This window comes from Anser anser (assembly GCF_964211835.1).
Source record: "Anser anser genome assembly, chromosome: 26".
NCBI classification, from domain to species: domain Eukaryota; kingdom Metazoa; phylum Chordata; class Aves; order Anseriformes; family Anatidae; genus Anser; species Anser anser.
In genome coordinates, this window is record NC_139747.1 from 1,339,567 (window position 1) to 1,361,888 (window position 22,322).

At 40.8% G+C, this 22,322-nt stretch overlaps 1 protein-coding gene across 8 annotated transcripts in view; it reads right to left on the reverse strand.

Annotated features, from left to right (window-relative positions):
• KCNU1 (potassium calcium-activated channel subfamily U member 1) overlaps positions 1–22,322 on the reverse strand; it is a 115,196-nt gene that overhangs the window by 73,093 nt on the left and 19,781 nt on the right. For 7 of the 8 annotated variants that reach the window (XR_014575498.1, XR_014575499.1, XM_083812015.1 and 4 more), the window contains 6 exons: positions 20,330–20,442; positions 20,167–20,235; positions 18,106–18,195; positions 17,873–17,973; positions 14,011–14,107; positions 2,074–2,173 (listed from right to left, as the gene is read on the reverse strand). Coding sequence is in view for 6 of the 8 variants with exons in the window: in XM_083812015.1 (XP_083668141.1) it covers positions 2,074–2,173; positions 14,011–14,107; positions 17,873–17,973; positions 18,106–18,195; positions 20,167–20,235; positions 20,330–20,442 (570 nt within the window). In the remaining 2 variants the exon portion in view is untranslated. The remainder of the gene's footprint in view (positions 1–2,073; positions 2,174–14,010; positions 14,108–17,872; positions 17,974–18,105; positions 18,196–20,166; positions 20,236–20,329; positions 20,443–22,322) is intronic. The other variant, XM_083812016.1, reaches the window with a different exon arrangement.

A 22,322-nucleotide genomic window follows, 5' to 3' on the forward strand; every position in this document is an offset into this window, starting at 1 on the left:
GCTTAGCGCGGCTGGCATCTCAGGGTTGGTAGGTGGTATGGGCAAGTCCCCAAACCAGGCTTGTCAGAGGCACAGCATTAATGTCCGCATTAACCAGCCAGAAACTGTGGGATGAGTATATCTGTGCAGTGTTCATTCCTTGGCTGTTTTTTTTTTTCCCCAAACAGAAACAAGGGTCTTTGTCAGGGAGAAGTTTCCTGATGAGAGATTAGAATCATAACCAAATTAAATGATTGTCTCTAACTAATTAGATTAGTTTAAATTGAATAATGAAACCTTTAGCTGTATTTAATGTAACATGCCTGAAGTCCAATGATTAGTCTTCTGAATGAAGCTAAACAATTAAAAACACAATCTATTTTATAGCTTATTCTATAGGAACAATCGGAAAAACTATTACTGCTGAACTCTGCTGAGGAAATATGCAATTACGAGATCAACAGGAGCAGTCTGTACAGCGAGTGAGCAGTAGGAACAGGTTAGCCAATCTGAAGACACTGGCAAAGACTTGGGCCTTCCTTCCAACCCGGGACCAAGAAGCTGGCTACATCTGTCATTTATTACTTTATTGATGAGGTTAAGGAAAAAAATACATATTAATTCTCAAACGTCTATGCATTATTAAAATTAAGGTTAAAATTCCCCCCAAACATTTAAATCACTTAAGAACGTATACCTTATGTAAAAATCAAAGTGAATCATATTTTTGTGTGTGTTTAAGATGCCCTGTGTTCTGCATGGACATCCTGGAGGAGCTTCTATAAGGTGTATTATCTAGTTTTCCATGGTTCCCAAACAGAAAGAAATCCTGAAGTGTCATGACAAAGCCCATATAAGTATACCTGCACTTTTAAGCACCTAAATGATTTTTAAAATACAGCTTTAGAAAACCCACAGCATGGTCTGAGACTTTGTCAAGCACCCAATTCATTCTCAAAAATGCACCTTAGACTCCCAAGCCTTTAAGGGCTTGCCTGTCCCAGAAATGCAATTGCAAAGGAAGACACTGCACGAGCATGAGGTGCAATAACTATCATGCACTTATTTTCCTTGTGGACATTCTTAAACTTCACAAAGAGCCTCTTGCATAGTCTAGCTAAGCTACACAAAAACACAACACAAAAAGTACAATACAAAAGTGGCACATGGGGAATTAGGACACACTAACAATTGTAAGCCTTTTCTTCATGTAAGCCCGCCTGTAAGATCTTTTCAAAACATTACCCTTCAATTCTCAGAGCCGAGCTTCCAGGACTATTGGGATATTTGCCCATTTGTAATGACTAATCCTATTTTGGAGGTTGCTGGGCAATAGGGTCCTTTTATTTGCTTGGAAGGAAGCTGCAGCATTTCAAGCAGCATGAATTCCAGCCTGCTACAAGTCTCCCAGCTGGCAGAACAGCTTGAACATTCTGTATTTTTGATGAAATCTTTGATCACCTCATTGCAAGATTTGGTTGCCTACTCTCAGCTCTCTGGCAGCTCTGAGCACAACCTGCCATTTCTAGATAGGATTTGTTCTTTTACGGAGTAGACACATGAAATAAATAAACCAGCCTTAAAGATATCCAGATCAATAGTGTTAGGGACACAAGGGTATGGAAACACAACATGCGAAATATATAAATAAAAAAAAGATAGGTGTCAATCAGACCTTCCCTTGTACATCTGCTGAGATCCTCTCCTGAGACAGGATGCCTACCCTGTTTTAGATGAACACGAAAGGCATTACTGATCCCTTGTTACCTTGGAGATCCTTCCCTGTTCCCAGGTTACCACCTAAATTGTAGCAAATATGTCCATGGAATGAGCCTTCAGCTCCCATAACTCCAACAGAGTCTTTACGTGACCCTAGTCAAGATCTTTTATCTGCAACTCACTCCTGAGAAAGGGGGTAATGGGCTCTGCCTCTCTCCTTCAGGGCAGGGTCAGCCAAGAGAATGCATCTAAATAAACAGTAAACGGGAGAGCTGTGCCCTCCACCCAGATCTGTGCCTTGAAGCCCTGGTTTATTCCGAGGAGAACGAGGAGGAAGACACATGAAAACGCTGAAGGCAATCACCCCGTGCCTACCAGAAGAGCCTCCTGCAGCGGAACAGCATCACACCAGTGGAACCTTCCTGTTGGATCTAAGATGACTCTGCTGTTCTCCTTTCCTCGGACATCCGAAACCCTGCAAGAGAGAAAGCAACTTAGCTACAGAACAACTTCTCAGCAGTAGCAACTACAGTTTATCCAAGTTGAGATAACACCTCCAGCTGCTGCCGAGATGCCCTCTTTATTTACATCATAGCTTTCAGCAGTCTTAGTGGCAAGGAAAAATTACGATGTATGAGTCACAGGGGTTATACAGTGGGGAAATTCCTTTGTCAATGTCAGTTAAGTGGGACAAACATAAGAAAAAATGTACTGTAAAGAATTTAATTGAATTATTTTATTAGTTGTGATGCTTGTGGCTGTTTGAGCTTGGTCCCTAAGATAATTTTAAATAAGTTCTTCAGTAGGGACATTTGCTGAAGCAACATTTATATAAACATGGTCTTGATTAAGAGCAAGAAGAAGTCAGCAGGAGTTTTTCCCTCGTCTTCAGTAACTTAAATTAGGCCCATATTGCAGGATATTCTTAGAGGCAAATTTCAGATACATAGCTTTGTTTGGGAGCATTGTGCTAGTCCAGAAGCAGCAACAAGGCCACGTGAAACAAAAGCCATTCAATCAGACGCTACTCGGATATCAAGCTGTTTCAAAGGACTGCTGCAGACCAAGAATTGTTGGGGAAAGTCACGTTGAACAACATAGAGTTATGAGAGAACTGGTGTCTGCTCATGGAAAAGACCTGGAATCTGTTGGATAAACCATTTTCTCAGCACCATCTCTCCAGCTTTACTGTAGGTAGAATCAGCCCTGAACAGTTGTCTTAGGAACACAGCTTATTTAATCACTCTGTAACTGAAATAGCAGCGCTGTAAGAAACTTGCCAACCAGGATTACGACGTATGCTGAACACAACAGCCTTAGCAAAGCTGTATGACCAGACAGGTATTTGGTTCTGACATTGTTTTTTCTTGTCCAGCTCATACTTACCTTGTCTATGCAGTATCGGGTGAGGTGAGATTAACAGAGGAGAGGGGGAGGGATTTTGCTAGGGGAAGGTGTCATTCATTACGAGGCTCGCAAGGCAGATCTAGCCGTGCCCTGCACAGACCAACTGACACTGGTACTGGGGTTAGGACGCCTTAGCTGAACAGCAGATCCAACCCAAGTGCCACCTTTAATGTGGACAAGTGGCAGATAACGCAAAGCGAGATGCAAGCTATTCCAGATAGAAGAAGGTGCTGAAAAATCTTTTCTTCGGGCAAGAAAGGGACCAGAGAGGTAGAAGCAGGTTTGTATGCACTGGCTGCTGCACTACTGCCCGAAAGGATGCAAGAGCAACAGGCACTGACAGCTTAGCCTGGGAGAAAAGGTGGGAGCAGCACCAACTCCAGTCTCTGCAGTGTCTCTCTCCAGCCCTGTGCTAACTGCAAGCAATCACATCCACAGGTCTCCTCCTCAGATAACGAATCTTTAGGCCAGTGATTAAATAGTATTTTGTCAAGTTGGAGACTATCTTCTCACAAGCTTTCTTTACTTGACTCAAAAATTTACCAATCAATCAGTGTATATATCTCTATCATAACAAAGACATCATCTACGTACACAACCTGTCAGAAGTGACATCTTTTCATTCTAGTATTATGGGAAATATATATGCCTTGGAGGAAACACCTGATGGATCCGTAAAGTGGGAGAGAGAGGGAAAAGACAGCAGGAAACCCACTTTATCATAACAGCATCCACCTTGCCAAAGCCAAGCACATTCTGATTTACCAAACCATTCTTTAGGGTTTCTTCTGCCACAAACTCTGCAAATTACATGATCCTTACAGAAATCTGATTTCCCTGAGCAACTCGTAAATCATTCTGCACTGGACTCTGAGAAGCTTGAGGATGGGGACACTAGAACTGATATGGTGTAGTACCACACAGAGAGACAGAAATAGTCTCTGGCTGAGCTACAGTTACTTCCTACAGCTATTAGCAGGTTATCTAGGTCACAAATTGACTGTGCTGTGTGTGCACTTATCCATGTTTGCTTCCCATGAGTCTAGAAAGAAAGCAGTTGCATTCACATGATGCTGCGCATTGCCATGTCTGTTACTGACTTTTTTTTTCCCCTATCACATTCTCATTTAAGGTTCTTATCACTTACTTTGCACTGAACAGAGAATAAAAAAGAGCACAGGACCGTGTTATCAGAGACCACACAAGTACAGCTGACTTTTGAAAAAGAATTGGGTACTTTGGGCTTTTCTAAAGATGCGGTCCCAGCGGCTGAACATTTGAAAGCACTGTTTCAGTGTCAGGTGCACAAGCCACTGGTGCAATCAGTCTGTGCCTGATCTGCAGATGTACTGAGCAATGGCCCATCATTAAACTCAGAAAAATTTGGTCACTGGAAGTAACCTCAGTCCACAAGCTTATATATCATCCAAAACAGCAGTTCAGTCCAGTGTAGCAGCCAAACTGAGGCAACTACAACATGGCAAAACATTTCCTTTTTGCCTCTCCCACAGCCATGACCTAATATAAACCAGTCACTCATGTTTCCATGAATCAAAATAAATAATGTAGCTCACAGCTAGACTAAAAGATGGTCAGACATATCCAAGATGTTTCAGACTTCATTTGAGGACTAACATAAGTGATGAACAGTTGTCTATAGTATTAGAAGGCAGGGAGTGGAAGTCCTTTTATCTAATTGTTAGCTGCCAACAACTTCCTGCTGACAAGCTATCTTTAAGTTCCTTACAACGTCTTTGCAAAGCCCTAAAGCTTTGTTGCATCCCTCACCTGCAGTCTCCTGACATTTGCTCTTCCACTCCTTGTCATGGGAGAACAGGGGCTAAAACGAGCCTTAACGTAGTACAGATCAAGGTCTCTGCTCATTTGGTTTGCCTTCTGTGCGCCAAGTACAGAACAGCAGCAGATCCTCAGGAATCCAAGCTTATTCCTGTCTCCTAAATTTTTCAGTGAGAAATAAGGGGTGGAAGCCTTCTCACCAAGCACCTCAGGACAAGCAAGGCCTGGAAGAGTTGCACCGCTGGACCTCAGCATCCTGCACACGAGAGATCTGCGAGCATAAGTCTGCAGAGGGAAGACACCCCCGTGTACCTGCGTGGAGCAGGCAGGTTGCTCCAGCAGCTGCGTTTGGAAAGGCCCCAGCCCACCAGCACAACAGCCCCGACATTCCCCCGTCTCTGTACCGCAGCCACGGGGATGATTTAACACTTGGCATGTGGGCTGTTCGCTTCACATCCCATTTGGGAATCCTCTTATTGTTTCTTGAATCGTTCCCAGATCTGCACATATGTTAACCTTCTCCTTTAGGGAGGAGCGGAGTTTCACACAGATACAATGAAAATTGCCTGTGCCTGTGGAGGCTGCTGCAAAGCCCCTTGCTCACTCCCAGGCCTGCACTATGAGAACATGGTGCGTATCTGGGCTTGGCTTATTCATCATCGTGGATTATATCACTCGAATCACAATGCTTCAAAGTATTTCCCTACCTCACAAGGAACTATGAGGCTTAATTAATTAATAGACACAGAGGTATTACGCATCACTGCAAAATGATGCAATTTAGAGTATTCCACCCAATAATTATCAAATGTATCAGGCAACAAGTAAAACCAATCTTAAAAATGAGTACTTAATTTTTTTTTTAATTACATCCACTGAACCAAATCCGCCCCTAAGCAAAGCACATGTAATCCCAGTGAAGTCACTGCGGTTGTACAGAATTCACTAAAGTAAAAATACTCAGTAGTTATCATTTATATTGAAGCAATACTTACAGTTTCTCCCCTTAGGTTTAGAGTTGTAAGCTTGAACAACAAAAGGTAAAACTAAGTTGAACTGAGAAAACAGCATGGAAACAACACTAGGATTTGTACAACACAAAAATGCAAGTGCTGAGTCCTAGTCTAATAGGCACTGCCCTATACGTCCCTCTCTTGGAGCCAAGGTTCTCAAATAATTACGGGACTCCAAGTGATGGTACCTTAAGAAGAACTCCTGACATCCATGTGGCAAAGTCTGAGGAGCTGGCAATGCCGGAGAAATTCAGAATGCACCAGGATAACTGCACCGGACTGCCTGAACAGTTATCTGCATGGACTAGTGGGCCTACTTCACCAAAGAATCCTTAGAATGACATATGAATATATATATATGTCTTCTGCTTTTGTTATGTGGCCTCCATTTCCGCACTCAGCATCCACCCAAATCACCTCCCTCAGCTAACACTTCACTGTAGAAGGACATATTGTTCAGCCATAGATATAAACCAGGTGTAATAACTCCAGCTCTTTTTCAAATTAATATAGCAAAGTTATTGTGGGGAACCTGGATACTACTCCAGGCAGATCTCACGTGTCAGAGCTGCGAGCCATTGTTTCTGACAAAAAACAACAGCCCATTATTTGTAGCATCCCTTGTGAAATCTTTGCTGAAGTCCCCCTCTTCCCTTCCGAGGTCAGAGGAGGGCTAGATAAAATGCAGCTTCTTCCCCTCGGCTTGAGAGTGAGTGTGTGTGTGCATATTTTTGTTCTTTCACTGCTACTTGGGCTGGGCACGAGTTGGATTTTAAAAACTAAATCCTGATACTGCTACCCACACACAGAATAGTGGCTTGCTTTGATTCCAGAAAGGCTGTTCAGAGAGTAAGACAGCAGACAGCTTGAGTAAGGGTGGCAAAACTCAGCTCCTAATTATTAGATTAATGCCTTAAAACAGTTGTCATGTATGAAGGGACAAAGTGGAATTTGGCAAACAGGAAGGGAAAAAACAAATCCTCTCATAGTGATAAATAATCTCTGAAGACAACCTTGTCATTTTTTGAGAGCATCTCAACAGTTTCCTCTTTTTATTTTTTTTGGTCACTGCTTATCAAAATTTGCATGGCTAGTTAGTGGGTTAATTTAATTATGAGCAGCATTTATGAACAGCCTGATGGGGGATCTGCAGAGGGCAATAGAATCTGTTCTTGAATTATGAAATTGCACACACTACACATCTGGAAGCCGTCATGGGACAGATCGCTGCCTTGTAAATGCGTGTTGAGTGTTACAATATTTTACTAAGCACTCCCAATCTGTCAAGGTTTACAGGAGAGTAGAGACTGGGAACATTTGGGATCATTTGTGGCTTAGAGCCATTAGCTACTTCCACCCACTTATTGTGACATTATTAATAGCAAAATAATCTAAAGAGCAGAACTTGGCTTAGTCAAGATCTTAGATAATAGGAGTGATATTCACTAAGGGCCAACACCAGAGAGTCAGGTCCCAGCTGAATAATAGACTACGCTGGATAGCACAGCCTTGATTTTGGCTGAACTGGTAAATTTGTGAGCGCACTGTTCCTCCGAGGACTTACCTGCAAACCTAGTCTCGCCTTGTCATTTCAGGTTTGTGGCCCATGGTGACACCGCTCAGGAGGTAACCAAAGGACAAAATTCTACGGCAGCGGCGTGATGTTGCCCATCACTTACTAAGTGGCCTCCTCAGCTGTGGTTAGTGGTAAGAAAAGTGTTATGCACCTAACAATAGATAGAAGAGCTTACACTTTATTAAACCATGGACACAGTAACAAAAGCTATCTGCCAGAATAGAAAAGCGTAAGCTGTATTGGCATTGCCAAAGATAAGCAACATCCAAGTTCTTCTGGAGTCAGAGACCAGAATGGCCAATTAGCCACCAAGACCCAAATCACGTAGAAGTCCATTTCTGGCTAGGCACACAGGAATAGATTTCATCCCACGAAATGCAATCCTGTGCTAAGAAAACCAGTACTTGGCCTCCGAAAGAAACTTTGCACCAAGTTTCTTCACCTGCTGGAGCCACAGCTTAACAAGAAGATTTGGAAGACTTCTATCTCCATGGAGCTTTTGGCTCCTTGTTAAGCCATCACATACCTATTTAAATCAAATCCCCATTCAATCATTAAAAATGCTTTTTTCTTATGGGTCATTATGATGTGATTTATGACATCAGTTTAATTGTCAGAATTACTGTGGGTAATTAAAATATGAAATGCATGCTGCCAGAGGCTTCAGTCACTCTCAGCACCCTCATTAAAAATCAGGAGCTGACCAAATTATAAATAGACTGGTTTGCACAAGTTCACAGGGAAAGCTAATTATGAAACTTCTCCTTATGCACTCAGAACACATACTATCAGTCATGCAAATTCTTTAAGTGATTATACGATTGTATAACGTGGAATCGGATTAGTACGTACAGGTGGGTGCAACTTCAGTTACCACAATGCTGTACAACCATACTTTGCATGGTGAATGTGAGTCCCTAAAATTTTCATGCAAGCTTGATTACAGATGTGGGACAAGGGCCTGGGGAAGAGAGAGAAAGGGTGATAAGAAGTATCACACCATATCACTTTTGATATGAAGTTAGAAAAAGGCCAAGGAATACACAGAAAGGTTGAGGTTGCAAAGGGTAAGGCTCTCTGGTCTATAATGGTAAGCCTGAGAGAAACAAGAGAGGCCTACAAACAGAAGGGAAGAGAGCTTCAGAAAGAAGCTGCAATAATCTTTTGATTAGCTGGTTAAATTCAAAAAAAAAAAAAAATAGTGCCTGTCTAACAGAGAATTTAGATGCCAAATGCAGTAAGCATGAATATGAACTGAAGAAAAATTCTATGTACAAGAAAAGGTCTCAGTCCTTGCCCTTGCCTAGTATTCTGAATAATTTACTCTCCAGAAGGAAAGGAAAAAAAAAGAAAACAATACTAAACAAAAAAACCTAGACGCCTATATATACAATTAAGCTGAAATTGAATCAAGAAGTAAATCACTGAGGAAAGACTGCTATTCAAATTGGTCACAACACCTCTGGTGGCTTAAAGCCAAAACGGAGTATGATTTTGCTTATTAAGACTTTCGTTAAAAAACATGAAACCTATCCTTCAATGCCAGCAAACAGACTTAGTTTTCATACAAAGAGACAACAAGCCTGTACAAAACAAGTCTGGGCAGATTTTGAACACCATGGAAGCTAAGTTTTCTGTGTCAGGCCGACGCTAAAATATCTGATCCATCGCACTGATTCTCAAGTTGCAAGTTTCAGTGAAGATGAGAAAGACCTCATTGTTCCATGAGCAAGATTCAGCCAGTCTGCATTGACAGAACAATTTATTAGGGTGCTTAAAGATTCATTTAGACCAAGAAGAGTCATGTTTAAAAATAATGCTGATTTATATTCTGTGTACCTGTGCAAGATTCTGGGGGTTGGAGATTTGAAGAGAGAAACCTTGGGGGAAAGTATACACGGATGATGTCTCCTACCCGAAGTTTCTAACCCAGACAAACCTGATTAATTGCAGGTGTATTTCTCACCTTATCACATCGAACTATCGCTCCATCCAGCCTGTCACCCTGACTCTCATAAGGACTCCTCGAAAACACACAACACAAACATGGGACTTCCCAGAAAAATAAGAAGTGGAATAGAAAATATTCCTTCTTTTTCCTAGAGGAGCTCCCTGCTTGACATCAGTTCACAAACTTCCAATGCCCAAAGTATCTGTCCATCTTCTTCCTCTTGCATCCCAAACTACAGCAGTGCCATCTGTGTAGTTCAGGAGGGACTCGTTTTAGTATTCCACCCCTGAAGTGTTTGAGAGGCATCCATATTTTTCCATGTTTCTATAAACCCTCCGAGGTTTGGCTATCACTGAAACACCCCCTCCACATCTTTCCCATTCTAGCAATAAAAGTAAATCCAAAGGAATTTGAAACTTGTCTAACATGTGAGGTTTTTTGCTATGCCAACAGACTGCTAAATTTTCCACAGAGCCCCCACCCTGTAGCGTAAATACCAGGTAGTGATCAAAAGCACAATGTGCCTGCTGACAAAAGGGATCTTGCTCACTGTAACAACACTTTCTCCACCTCTATCTATCTCCTTTTTCTTGAGAACACAGTTTTACACTTGTCCTTCATACAAATAACCCGAGGGTGGGAATTATTCAGAAGGCTCGTGTTTGACACCCCATCTGTTCATTTCTGACAGCGATATATAATGTAAGGCTATAAAAACTTGAAAAATAATGCAACATAAAAAGGGATTGACTCGGCTCCAAGAGGCCATAAACGGTAACAAATACCATTGTATGATTTATTTCATGCTGTAATCTTTACAGTAAGTCATCTTTCAGACATTTCCTTGTGACAGGTTTTAATAATATTAATGCCCAGAGCAATCCAAATCATCGCCAATAGACATATTTATCAAGCTGCCAATCCAAGTAAATGAAATTCTATAAGCAATAATGTAACATGTTTAAAGGAAGCTAATAAAACAAGTCAGGAGAGAAATATTACTGCAAAGTATTCTCTCTCTAATCCAGCCCTGGATTTTATACAGCCAAAATGCAAATCTTTCCCTCCGTGATTTATCGCTCCAAAAATACCAATGACCTTTCTGGGAGCTCTCGCGCAGCCCTTCTCACACATTTATAAAGATTGTGATGCATTCTGCCAGATTAGCTGGGCTGGAGTGCTCAGCATTGCTGCTTTGTTTTGCCCTACCTTTGGATTGGGAAGTGATGGGTAGCATCAGAGTAGGATCTCAAGTCTTTAAAATTTATTAAAGACTGACAAGCCCTAACATAGGCTTGGCAACTCAGCAGGTATTTATTAGCAATTATCCAGACGCTAGATAAATTACAATTAAAAGGGAGCTAAAACTTGGTCTTTAACCTGGTTTCCCCTTTAATCTAATGTAGTTTTTATTAATCCTTTGCTTGTCTGAAGTGACTCTATACCAGGACAAAAGGGAAGAAGCCATTGCAGAGTCGTGTACACACACACCCTTGCTCACAAACATTCTCTTACGCCTCACTGGAAACTTAGCAGAAATGAAAAAGAAGAATCAACAATTCAGCAAAACATACACCATTAAATTTGTCGTGCCTTAGGCAAGAATGCGTGGAAAACCATGACTAGTAAAGCAAGTGTATCGATGCAGGGCCTCAGAAGTGCTTGAAGAATCCTAACAGGTCTTTATGAATTCAGTTCTGGCCAAGCTTCACAGTTCTTCGGTATTTTTTGTTTGGTTGGTTTGTTTTTTTGGGGGGAGGGAGAGTACTGGTTTGTGACTTTTTAATGGCACTAATTAAGTTCTTTCCTGGAATATCAAGATCTTATTTTCAATTTAAAAAAATGCATGAGCCTAGTGTGTGCAGTACAAAGTAAGATATCTTTCATTAAAACAGCCTAGAACTCCACAAATATTGGCAAGACCTGAACGAAATGTGTTTCGAGTCTTAGAATAGGCCACGTGCAATTCTTTCGCACTATACTTCATCACATTTCCCTGAATTATGGTTTGATTAACTTCATCGATTAGCCTATATGCAAACCTTGTCTTAAACTTAGATGCCAGATTCCTTTTTTTTTTTTTTTTTAATATACAGAAAATAAGTATTTAGCTGGCTAAATATTCCAACACAGATACTTTCAAAGGAGTCCATAACAGGACAAGCTGGTGAGTACCCAAATCATTCCGAAAGCATTGCCTGCGGCATGCAGTGGAAATAATCCCCGTTGTATATCCAGACATCCCAGGAAACTAGACTTGTGTTAAAGTGCCAGTCTTCCCTGGATTAGATTACAGTTTGCCATCTTAAATCAAACAGAGCAGAGATTTGAACCTGGAGCTCCCCTTGGCCACTGTCCCAACTGTCCTAACTTAGATAGAAAAGGTCAGTGTTAGCTTTTCTATGAGCAGAACACCCCAGGTGGAAAACCTCAGCTTAATCTGAAAATGGGCAATTGTATCCAATTCTATTTTTGGATTAAATAATAATAAAAAACTATTTGGGATTGATTTGAGATCTCCAATGTTATGAGGAGTCAGCCCCAAACAGCTGTATTTTGCATTGTGAGGTTTCCTCTATGACTTTCGATACCTCATTTCACCCTTTCCTACTTCCCTTTGCTGCTCTTTAAGGCAAAAACTCCTTTTACCATGTGTGTATACAGTATCGAGCCTAACAGGGTTCTAGTCCCAGTAGAAGCCTCAAGGCATAGCTATAATACAAATAATAAATACTGCAACTAATAACAACGGCATGGTAAAATGCCCTCCCAAGGGAGGCACTGGAAGACCAGTCCCTGGTGTCGTTTAAAACTAAACACCAGAAAACATACCTGCCCTGACTGGGGAGAATATAGTGTCTTTTTGATATGGTGATCAGGGAGAATCTTGATGGGGATGGGAACAATTATTTATCTGCACATTTGGCCATTTCTTTAGGGGATTTCAGAATATCTCTTAGCAACATTTTGTTCCTCACTGCTAAGCAGCAGCAGAGATCTCGGGGAAAATAAATAAATAAATAAGAACTGTATAATCCCCAAGGTGTAATCCCAGAGTATGGAAACTCACTTCACTTAAATACCTCCCTCTGGCATAATTGACTTTTCATGCGCATGTTAATAATGGTATTTCAGCAGGTTGTGAGGGCTTGTTCTTCTCCCCTCTCCCTCCCCTCCTTTGGCAAATTATGTTATTGGGCATGAGGAGGGGGAGGGCCATATTATAAATCTAATTATGTTTTCATTTATATTTAACAAGTCAGCACAATCTGCTAGTATGTGTGTATGTATTTACCATGCAGTCCCAATATTTACAGCTGACCTAACTGGTTGCAGGACAGCCGCACTGAGCAACGTTTTATTGTCCTGATACCATGCATGTGCTGGGGACAGCTGCTAAGATGCAAAGCTCTCCAGAGGACACCTTACAGTCCTTGCCATACTGACATTTGCCTTTGCTGCTGAAGCACAAGATAGGATTTTGCAGGGAGGGGAAACGTTATTTATTAAGCCTCTTCGGTTCTACAGTGGCTGCAAATTGCTCACAAGCAGAAACAAGGCAAGAAATACTAGTTTGGGCATCTCTTCGCCTACCAGGTTCCTGTTTATTCCCTGCAAATTCTAGTATGACACTGTTTGCCAATATGTCCTGTCACCCTCTCTAGTGGATGTTTGGAAGAGTGTAACAGCTTGTTATTACTGACAGCTCAGTTTCAGACCATGATACCCTTCCTTATGCTGAATGTAGCAGCTCAGGTTATGAGGAGTCCCAGTGCAAGTCAACTGGACTGCACAGCAAATTAAGTACACTGTAGTTAAAAATATTGCAATTCACACCTTGGCTTAGACAGTAGATGACCACGCTCTGCCACCAGTTTGTGAACCCTGCTGGGAAATCAGATCCCTCCAGCCAGGAAGAATTTAGATGGCCCACAAAAGACTACTCTAGCATGCATTACTGATGCTAGAGAAAAATGCTGTAGGGTGAGATTTCTCTTGGATCGCCAGCTGGCTTTAGAGCAAACATCTTTTAGGGTATACCAGAGTTTGTTACTCTCCCATGTTGCTGCCAACACCACACTGTAATTAAGCACCTGAGGAATGAGCAAAACTCAGTGTTGGCTATTCACGTTCCTACCTTCAGTTGCTCTTTCCTCCACTCTGCCCTCTCAGAAGCAGCAGAATAAAACGCGATCACAATTCTGCTATTATTTGGCTTCTGTCTAGAAGGCAGTAATCACTTTCATGAGGTGTACCAATTCCTCCCTTCACCTTTCCCTTGTACCTTCACATTCGTATCAGTTCACAGCACCTCATGTACGCTTACAGGCTTTGAGCCTGCAGAAGAGTATGAGCTGACGTGCTGAGGATTTGGATACATAGACATAAGTTGTGCTTTCTAGACATTTCAATTAATCAAGATAGGGGGAAGCCATAAACCATCCACTTCAACAGCTAACAATAACAGAAGAATTAGGAAACAGGCTGTTGCCACTTTCCACACAAATTCTCAATAAGAAAGTCCAGGAAACGCCTGCTCAGCACACACACAGCTTTACATTTCTTACCCATCAACAAATCTCTGAGGTGGAAGGACAATAAGGGACCTTGACTTTGCAGGCTGTCCATGTGAAACAAGTGATTCGCTACGTAATTTCAGTATCTCTGAAACAAAGGCAATAAAACAAAATTGGCTTCCTTTTGTATAGCCCTCAGTTGTATTTAGATTGTGTCTGCAAATGGCCACTATACCATTTTGAGGATTCTGCAGGAGCTTCAGAAATGCTAGAAAAAGGAGCACTGAATTGGTTATTCATACAACTGCTCCAAAATATAGCATGGTGTTATGAAATAGCAATGCTATCTAGTATGTGTAAAACAGTCTTAAACATGGTGAACGCCCCATACTTAACGCACCATTTCGTTCCTAAGGGGGCTCCTTTTCTTTGTGAGGCTCTTTTGTTGGAATCCAGAAGCTGAATTTCACCCCAAACTGTTGCAGTTTTCCCCCCAAAGTGAAGGAAACCTTCGTCACCTCTTCAGGTGGAGGAACAGATGAAGGAAGCACACCCTCACCAGACTGCCAACACGCACTTGTGTGACCCCCTAAGACCCTTGTTCTCACTTTGCATGGGAAAGAACGGGTTCTTGGCTACAGAGAATCGCATCTTCCATGAGAAAAGGGGGTCCCAGTGCCAGTCCTGAAGAGAGAGGGTGTGTGTTTCTTTGCCAGTCCTGTACAGAGGGGAAAGTCAGAGGTGCAGGGATGTGCTGGGCCTGTCCCTAAAGGGTGGTGGAGGGGGACCCTAGTCCTGCAGGGGAGGAGGAGTGCTCTAAGTGCTCTATGAACACATGACTCTCCACAGAAGGAAGAAAACCAGAGGGTAAGCAGAGTTCGTCACCAGTACTTGTACTGTCCTCATACTTGTCATAAGTGACTTGCTTATTCATTACTTTATTCTCCTACTATCTCTGAGAGTCAAACCAGTTTTATCTGCCTCGATTTCCCATCAGGAAACCAAAATTCAGAAAGGGTAAGTGGCCTAAAGTCCCAGATCGACTCCGAGGAAATGGATCAAGAAAATGAGCTTAAGCTTCCCAAATCCTAAAGTAGCAATTTAACAGCTGGAACATCTTTTCTCTGACATTTGATCTAGTCTTTTCTGGGCCATAATCTGAGGTCATGGGCCATTAAGCCCAGCATTATAACACCAGGCAGTGATTTGAGGATGTACAGCAGCACCCTCTGAGATTTTTAAGCACACCAGAGCCTACCTGCATCTCCCGCTTTTCACAGCGATGTAGCAAGCTCAGGATGCGTGCTGTTACTCCCCACACTCCCCTGGCCCGTATCTTTGTTGCTAATCTGCATTCCTCCCCTTATCAGCATTTGACAGGAGGCACAGCAAAGCTCTCCATGTCACATGTGTCCAAACATGTCCAACGCATACAGATGGGGAAGGAAAGGTTGGACTGGAAGAACATTCAGACACACATATCTCTTTATCTCACAAACTGACAGGCGAACCCTCTCACATACCCTTAACTTCCTTGTTAGGCTGCAACTATTGCCAAACCATACCAACCCAGATGGAGCAGCTAGGGATTCTAAACATACCCCTGGCAGATAAAGGGACATCTCTCTGAATAGGTGATTTGTCAGCCTTAAGCTGTAATTGCTCTGCACAGGTGTGCTAAAAACAGGTGCATTTAGCCTTGGTAACAGGATAGCTCTTTCTACAGCCCTGTGTTCAATAGTGTGGGAGTTGGATGGGTAAAGAGGGAGCTCTCTGAGGATGCCACACGCCACTCAATCAATCCCTCTAGGTCAAGCTTAATGAAGTATCATAAGCCAAGTCAGAGAATGAAAATTCGTAACTGCCTGTCTTACACAGGCACAAATAAGTAGCTGAGAAAATGCTCTTACAGCCTTCTAAAACAAGACACTTGGCCATCTCTATAGAGCTAGGTTCACTCCCAGCCTTTAGCACCGATGTTCTGGGTTAATGTGAACAACCTGTGCAGAGCCTGCCTGCCCAGAGCAGCTCTGACGTGCTGCAGACCAGGGAGAAAAGCCCTGTTACTGCCACTACCTGACCAGGTCCTGAAGGGGAGTGGGGTATCATTGCCTCAAGAAGCTTTATGGCCTCTTAATACATATCTAGTGATTAAAAAAAAATAAAATAAATAAAAAGTAGCTATAATAACAATAGCTTTTGGTCAAGTTTGGATGATAAAGGAAAAAAAAAGCCTTTGTTTCATTTTAACTTACTGCCCTGTAGTAAGCCATTTACACTTCTTTTAGAATAGCAATAGTAGCTCCTTTGACTAAAGTTCACAGTCTGAGGCTCCTGTATTAGTTTTCTATCCATGACAATTAACTTGATCTTCACTGTCTAAATGAGGAGGAATGAACCAAAGTGCCTACAGTTAAGCTCTGATATATCCTAGGGGAAACTGATGGCAAGGCCCTACGGCTGGCAAAGCTCCTGATCCACCTCGGGCAACCACTCTCTCTGCTGTGTCTCTGGTGCAGAACTGCAGATTTGCAAACAAGGGCTTTTTATTAATACACATTTATACTGGAACACAATCTTGTCCTTTTAAAAAAACCTGAGATTGCCTAGGAAACCAGAAGAAAACCAGCCAGGTAGAGAGCTCCCACAGCGTCAATGTCTTTCTATTTGTTTGAGATTGACTTCTATTAAGGTGCCTTTGCCACTTATAGAAGTTCCTTTTCTGGAAGGTAGCTGGCTTTCAGGGACCTCAGTTGCATCTATGCTGATAAGTGTGTGGGACCGAAAATGGGCTCCAGCTTCCCCTCCTACGTGACATTACTACATGGAGCCCTCCAGGTGTCAGTATGCTTGTGCTTGTTCACTCAGCCTGGTTGAGCACAGCGTGAATAAGTTTTGCCTTTATCTCAACCATCTGCAGTTCACAAGCATGTTTTGTAATGGGGCTTGGCTGCCATCTGCTGTTTAAACAATTTGCAAGTGTTTGAAATAAGTAGGCATGCATGTGTATATTCATATTTAACAGAAAGCTCCTTCTCAACTCTTTAAAGCAAAGCACCATCTCCATGGAGGGCAGACACTAGCAGAGCAGTTCAGAAGAGAGCAGAAGCAATGTGCATTTTGATCTTAAATGCATAATAAAATTGTGGCAAGTCTCACTTTGGTGCAGTCAGACACAGATCAGAGAGGCTAAGTTTTCTGTCTAAAAAGAAAAAAGTAAAACAAAATACTAACAAACAAAAAAACCAACAAAACTCTTTGAAAATGGAGTTTGAGGTGAATAAGTAATATGTTGCTCTGCTTTGGTTTAATATTATCATGATTGATCTGTTCTCTCCTTTCAGCTAAACACCATTAAATGTTGCCATATACATTGTACAACCTCCAAAACATTTTTCTGACTTCTTATTTAAGATTTCTTATTCTCATGATGACAAAGACATAGACAGACTTCATCAGTGAATCTTGATCAAGAATCCAGTACAAACTGGACACAAAAAACCTTGGTATGTCCAGCTGTACCTTTTGCTTCAGTTATACCTATGCTACAGTAATAAGTAATAATAAGACTCTGCTTTGGTCTCTGCAGTTAAAAAGCAGTATTCTGTGATAAACCTGTTAATAAGTAGAGTAAAAATCTTGAACAAGGTATATATTTTCCTAATCATTTTTAGCAAAACAGCTTTGACTCCTAAAGAAAAACACAATGAAGCTGTTAAAGTACAATCATAATCTGTAAGATTTATTAGTATCACCAGAAAGATCCCTATTTTATCAGAGGATGATGTTCCAACCTATTCTTATTATTAATAACCTTATTAACTATGACAAATAATTAACACATATACAATTATCAGCTATCGATTCAGCCTTTTTTTTTTTTTTATGAGAAACAGATTTTTTTAAAATTTACCTGAGAAAGATCTGGAGTGAAGTCTTCTTTTACAATGACATTTTTTAATCTGCTCTGGATCTTGTACATCACTGTGACAGGCTTTGCAATAGAACTGTGCCCTACAAAACAAAAGCTAGTTAGGTAAAAGTTGAATTATGTTTAACTGATTAGACAATAAATGCACTCATCTGCTCTTGAAAGTTTTTATATTTTAGACCTTTTTTCAAGAAAACAGTAATAGAGAATCTTACTTTTTGACTTCTGCAAGGGAATGAGCAATAAAAAAGCCCATGGTATTCCGATGAAGTTTTATCCGTGCAGACGGATTGATCAGGATAGCGCTGTATTGGGAAAACATCAAGAGAGTAATCACAGTTTGTCTATCAGGTGACATTTCTCACCTGTGTTGTGAGAATTCACACTATATGATTGTAACAGCTCCCTCCCACCTCAAAATTTTACATTAATCCCCTTTGTTATAACTTCTATGACCTACAAGAGAGACACGAGACACGAAAAAAGTTAACTGCTGCATTTTCAATGTCATAAAGATAATTTTCCACGGAAACAGGTGGGGGAGCTGTGTGAGAGCAGGGATTCAAACCACACAAATCCTTTTGTTAGGATTTTTGCAGTTTATTCAATTCAGAGATTCTTGATTGTTTGTTTTTTGTTTGTTTGTTTTAATTAATGTTTTAATTTGATAAATTTTAAACTTCATAGGAAACAGGTACTCTGATTTCCACCACATTATTTTGAAAATGTTTAACATAATAAAACCATTAATGGTCTACTGTAGTCAGAACAGGCCAGGTATTTCCATTTCTCCATGGAGTCACTGAAAAACCTAAATACTCACAGTTAAAATACAAGTTCAGTGTAACTGAAGCTACAGAGATGTGCAGGGTTTGATATATCTGCTCTAGAGCTGAACAAGCAAGGTATAAACAGGGGAGGAAACCTTCTTTCCTAATGGATCCCCCTTCTACATCCGGGGTGAAAATCCCTGCTGGGCTGCTGTAAAAATAGCTATGTTGAATCCCCTGCAACATCATTAAATTTAGCACTTTTCTCTGTGTAGACCACTCAAGGCACCAGCTCAGTCCAAACTCCTATTGTCTTCAACCCAGTTTTAATAAATATTGGCAGTCTGAATGGAAATGGGAAAGGTGACGAGGTTGTTAACAATTTCCTTTCCTGTGAAGTCCTGTACTCAGCTCCTCCAGATTAATGGCTCAGAGGACAAACAAAATATGAATTATGAGAAATATTAAGCACTACAATTATATATAGATAACAGATATTGTAGCAACATCTAGATGTCCCCATTTTAGAAGAAGCATCCCTTCTGTGCCAACTGTTGTGTAAAGAAAGCAAAAATACAGTCTCTGTATCTCAAAGAGCATGCAGTTTCCTTTTCCCTCTTGTTTTTACTTTGCATCATTCTCTTATCATCTCGACAATGTACGAACTCAAGGAACAATATATTTGTAGTGGCCTGTTTTCCATTAGTGCTAAACAACTACAACATGCACCGACTTCTTTCACGGTAGGGTTCATTCAGCATTTGCGGAAGAGAACCCCTACGTATTCTTCACAGCAGTGTTTCCCCACACTCCTTTGTTTTCAGAGCTGCTATTCTAGTTTGGTCAAGACAGCCATTTCCTTTATAAAAGTGGAAAGAGTAATAATTGCACTCAATAGTCTGCATTTTCTGGATGATTTCTCAAGCTTTTTAAAGATCTATGGCACTAATTTATTCCCCTTTCTGAACTAGTTCCAGATTCCCCATTAGGATGTCTTGTATTTCATCATTAGAACAGACAGAGAGTGTTATCTGGCCCAGGACCAGATCAGCTTCAGACAGCAAAAGCTCTGCTGCCAGCATTGACAAATTATCCCTTTATGACAATGCTTTTTAGCATTTAGGAGCTAAACTCATGTGGTTAAAAAAAAGGCGGCGTTTCCATTACCCATGAAAATAAATATGCTTGATTTGCCCCAAATCAAAGCAAGATCTATGCTGCCTTTTTGTGGAATGGAAGGTGAGAATGGTGGCCCATCCTTCATCCCTTGCTTGATTATCCATGAGCAGAAAGGAGGCAGAAAAGATTGTTTTGTATGGTAAAATTCATTCTGACACTTAAGCAACCAGGAATAACATCTTGATCCTGTCTCCTAAATACCGTGCATAGGAAAACAAGAGGCATATAAAATCTGTGCAGATCCGGGGGCAAATCTGAGTTATTTGGATATCATTAGTTTGGAACTAATTGACTTCTTACTAGAAGAGAAGTCTTACATACAATTACCTCTCTCCTCGACTGCCAAATTTGAGTTCAACTCCCAAGAGGACAAGATTTAGTTTTACAAAGCACAACCTGGGGAAAGAGACCAAGTCAGTCACAGTATCTGTACTGCGGACAGACATCTGGAAGGAAATAGCAGAAAAACATCCACATCTGTACCACATACCGACAAACCTCAATAAAAGTCATGTCTGCAAAATCGTTGGAGAGCTGAAAAGTCATTACTTTGTAGTCTTTGTCTCCCAGAAGCATCTTGTCCTTCAGATGTTTTCTCTTTGTCTAAAAGCATCAACCATAAAGATGATAAATTTATTCAAAGGCAAAGCAAGTAGGACGTGTAACCTAACACTGGGAAAATACTCTAACACCACATGATATTAGTTACTGAAAGCAGAATGACATCAAATATATGTTGTCAGAGACAATATCAGAGTTGAAAAACATCAGACCAGGGAATGTCTTAACTCTTCTGGACACTTCCAATTCATTATCATTGAAGAACAGGTGTCATTACTGCAAGAAATTATGCTACATGGAAATTTTATGACTGCAAAGTATTGGGAGTCCATTATTTGAGGAAAGTTAGGCCTTAATTGCAGTAAAATTAACCTGTCTCCCTAGTTAGTCTGGTTTTGTGTTAAGCTTTATTGATCATAAATATAGGAGAGGTGAGATTATTGTTGAACAGAGATGGTCTGCTCCAGCATAAGCACTTTTCGGGGTGTGGGTGTTTTGCTGTTGTTTTTTTTGATTTGTTGTTGTTTTTTAAAAAATAGCTATGTGACTAAGGAAGGGTTGTTTGTATCCAGGTAGTTCGAGCAGCAAAACATATTGCTTCTTACAGCTGGTTCTGGTTTTATACTGCTACTCATTACCTCACAGTATACACCATTCTCTTGGCATATGAATGCCTTCCACATAAAACTTAATAGGCTGTTAAAATGTGTAAAAAAGTTTTGCTTTCCAAACAAAAATTATTTAATGAAATTTTTAATTGAAAAAAGCCTCCTGTCAAAAATTTGCTGAGTTTTCATAGTATACTTTTAAAAACTAAAAGTATCAGTTTTGTTAGCTTTTTCATGTCTCAGTGAAACATTTGGACTTGAATGAAACAGCTTGCCTATGCAAAAACACTTTGTCTGCAAAGCAGCCCCAGTTCTATATAAAACTTCTGTATTCATTTCACCTGATATCTATATAGTTTGCCTAAATCAATTTGTGAACAGCCCCTGAATATAGAAAAATGAATTTATTTTTTTTTGTGCTGGAGATTAACGTGAAGTATCACATACAGCCACTAGGTGATAGCAAAAGCACATCCACAGCAGGACTAGCAAATCTGTGACTTATTCAGGCAACTACATGCCAAACAGTTCTGTCTTCTTGTTTTTATTACATCTTCTGGTATTGATGTGGTAATTTCTGAGCAACCTTTATGTACCCTAAATTTAATATACAGCTTATCAGTTTTGTGTTGTAGTAGGTAATGAAAATACAGGTAAAAGGAGGAAAAATTTGGATCACCTCCCCTGCAGACAGATGACAGAATTTCTAATTGTCAGTTCAGTTTCAGTTAAAGTCTGTTGAGACCCTAAGCAAGACTGAAGCAATTCAGAAACCTCTGACTGTTCTTGGGTAAATTACCCCATAAGAACCAACCAAAGAAACTGTTAAGCCTAAAATGATACTGACGAAAGGCATCCTATTAACTGGAAAGGGTATGCTGGACTGATTTTTCAGCCCATTTTGGGGGGGCGTCAAGCAGGAGTGATTCTGATGAAGTGCTTTAAGCAGAGATTCAATTTACAAATGCCACACAATGGGATCATGTGCAGAAGCCAGATAAGCTAACAGGCTCCACACTGTGCAGTAACCAAAATTGATTTACTGGGTTCTCTCAGGGTAGTGGAGCACTAGCACCACATTGCAGCTTTTGAAAATAGAGCAACATACAAGGAGTTTCCATAGGTCACCTAAACACAGCAGCATGGCTTGTTATGCAGTGTCCTTTGCCTTCGCACCTATTTGCACACTTGATTGTAAAATATATCTTTAGGCTCTTTTGCTTCAGTATGTTCTAGAGCATTCCTTTCACCTCTTGGGCTGAATTCAAGTATCATATTAGAAATAGCTTCTTAGGTTCTCTTGCCTTCTGTGCC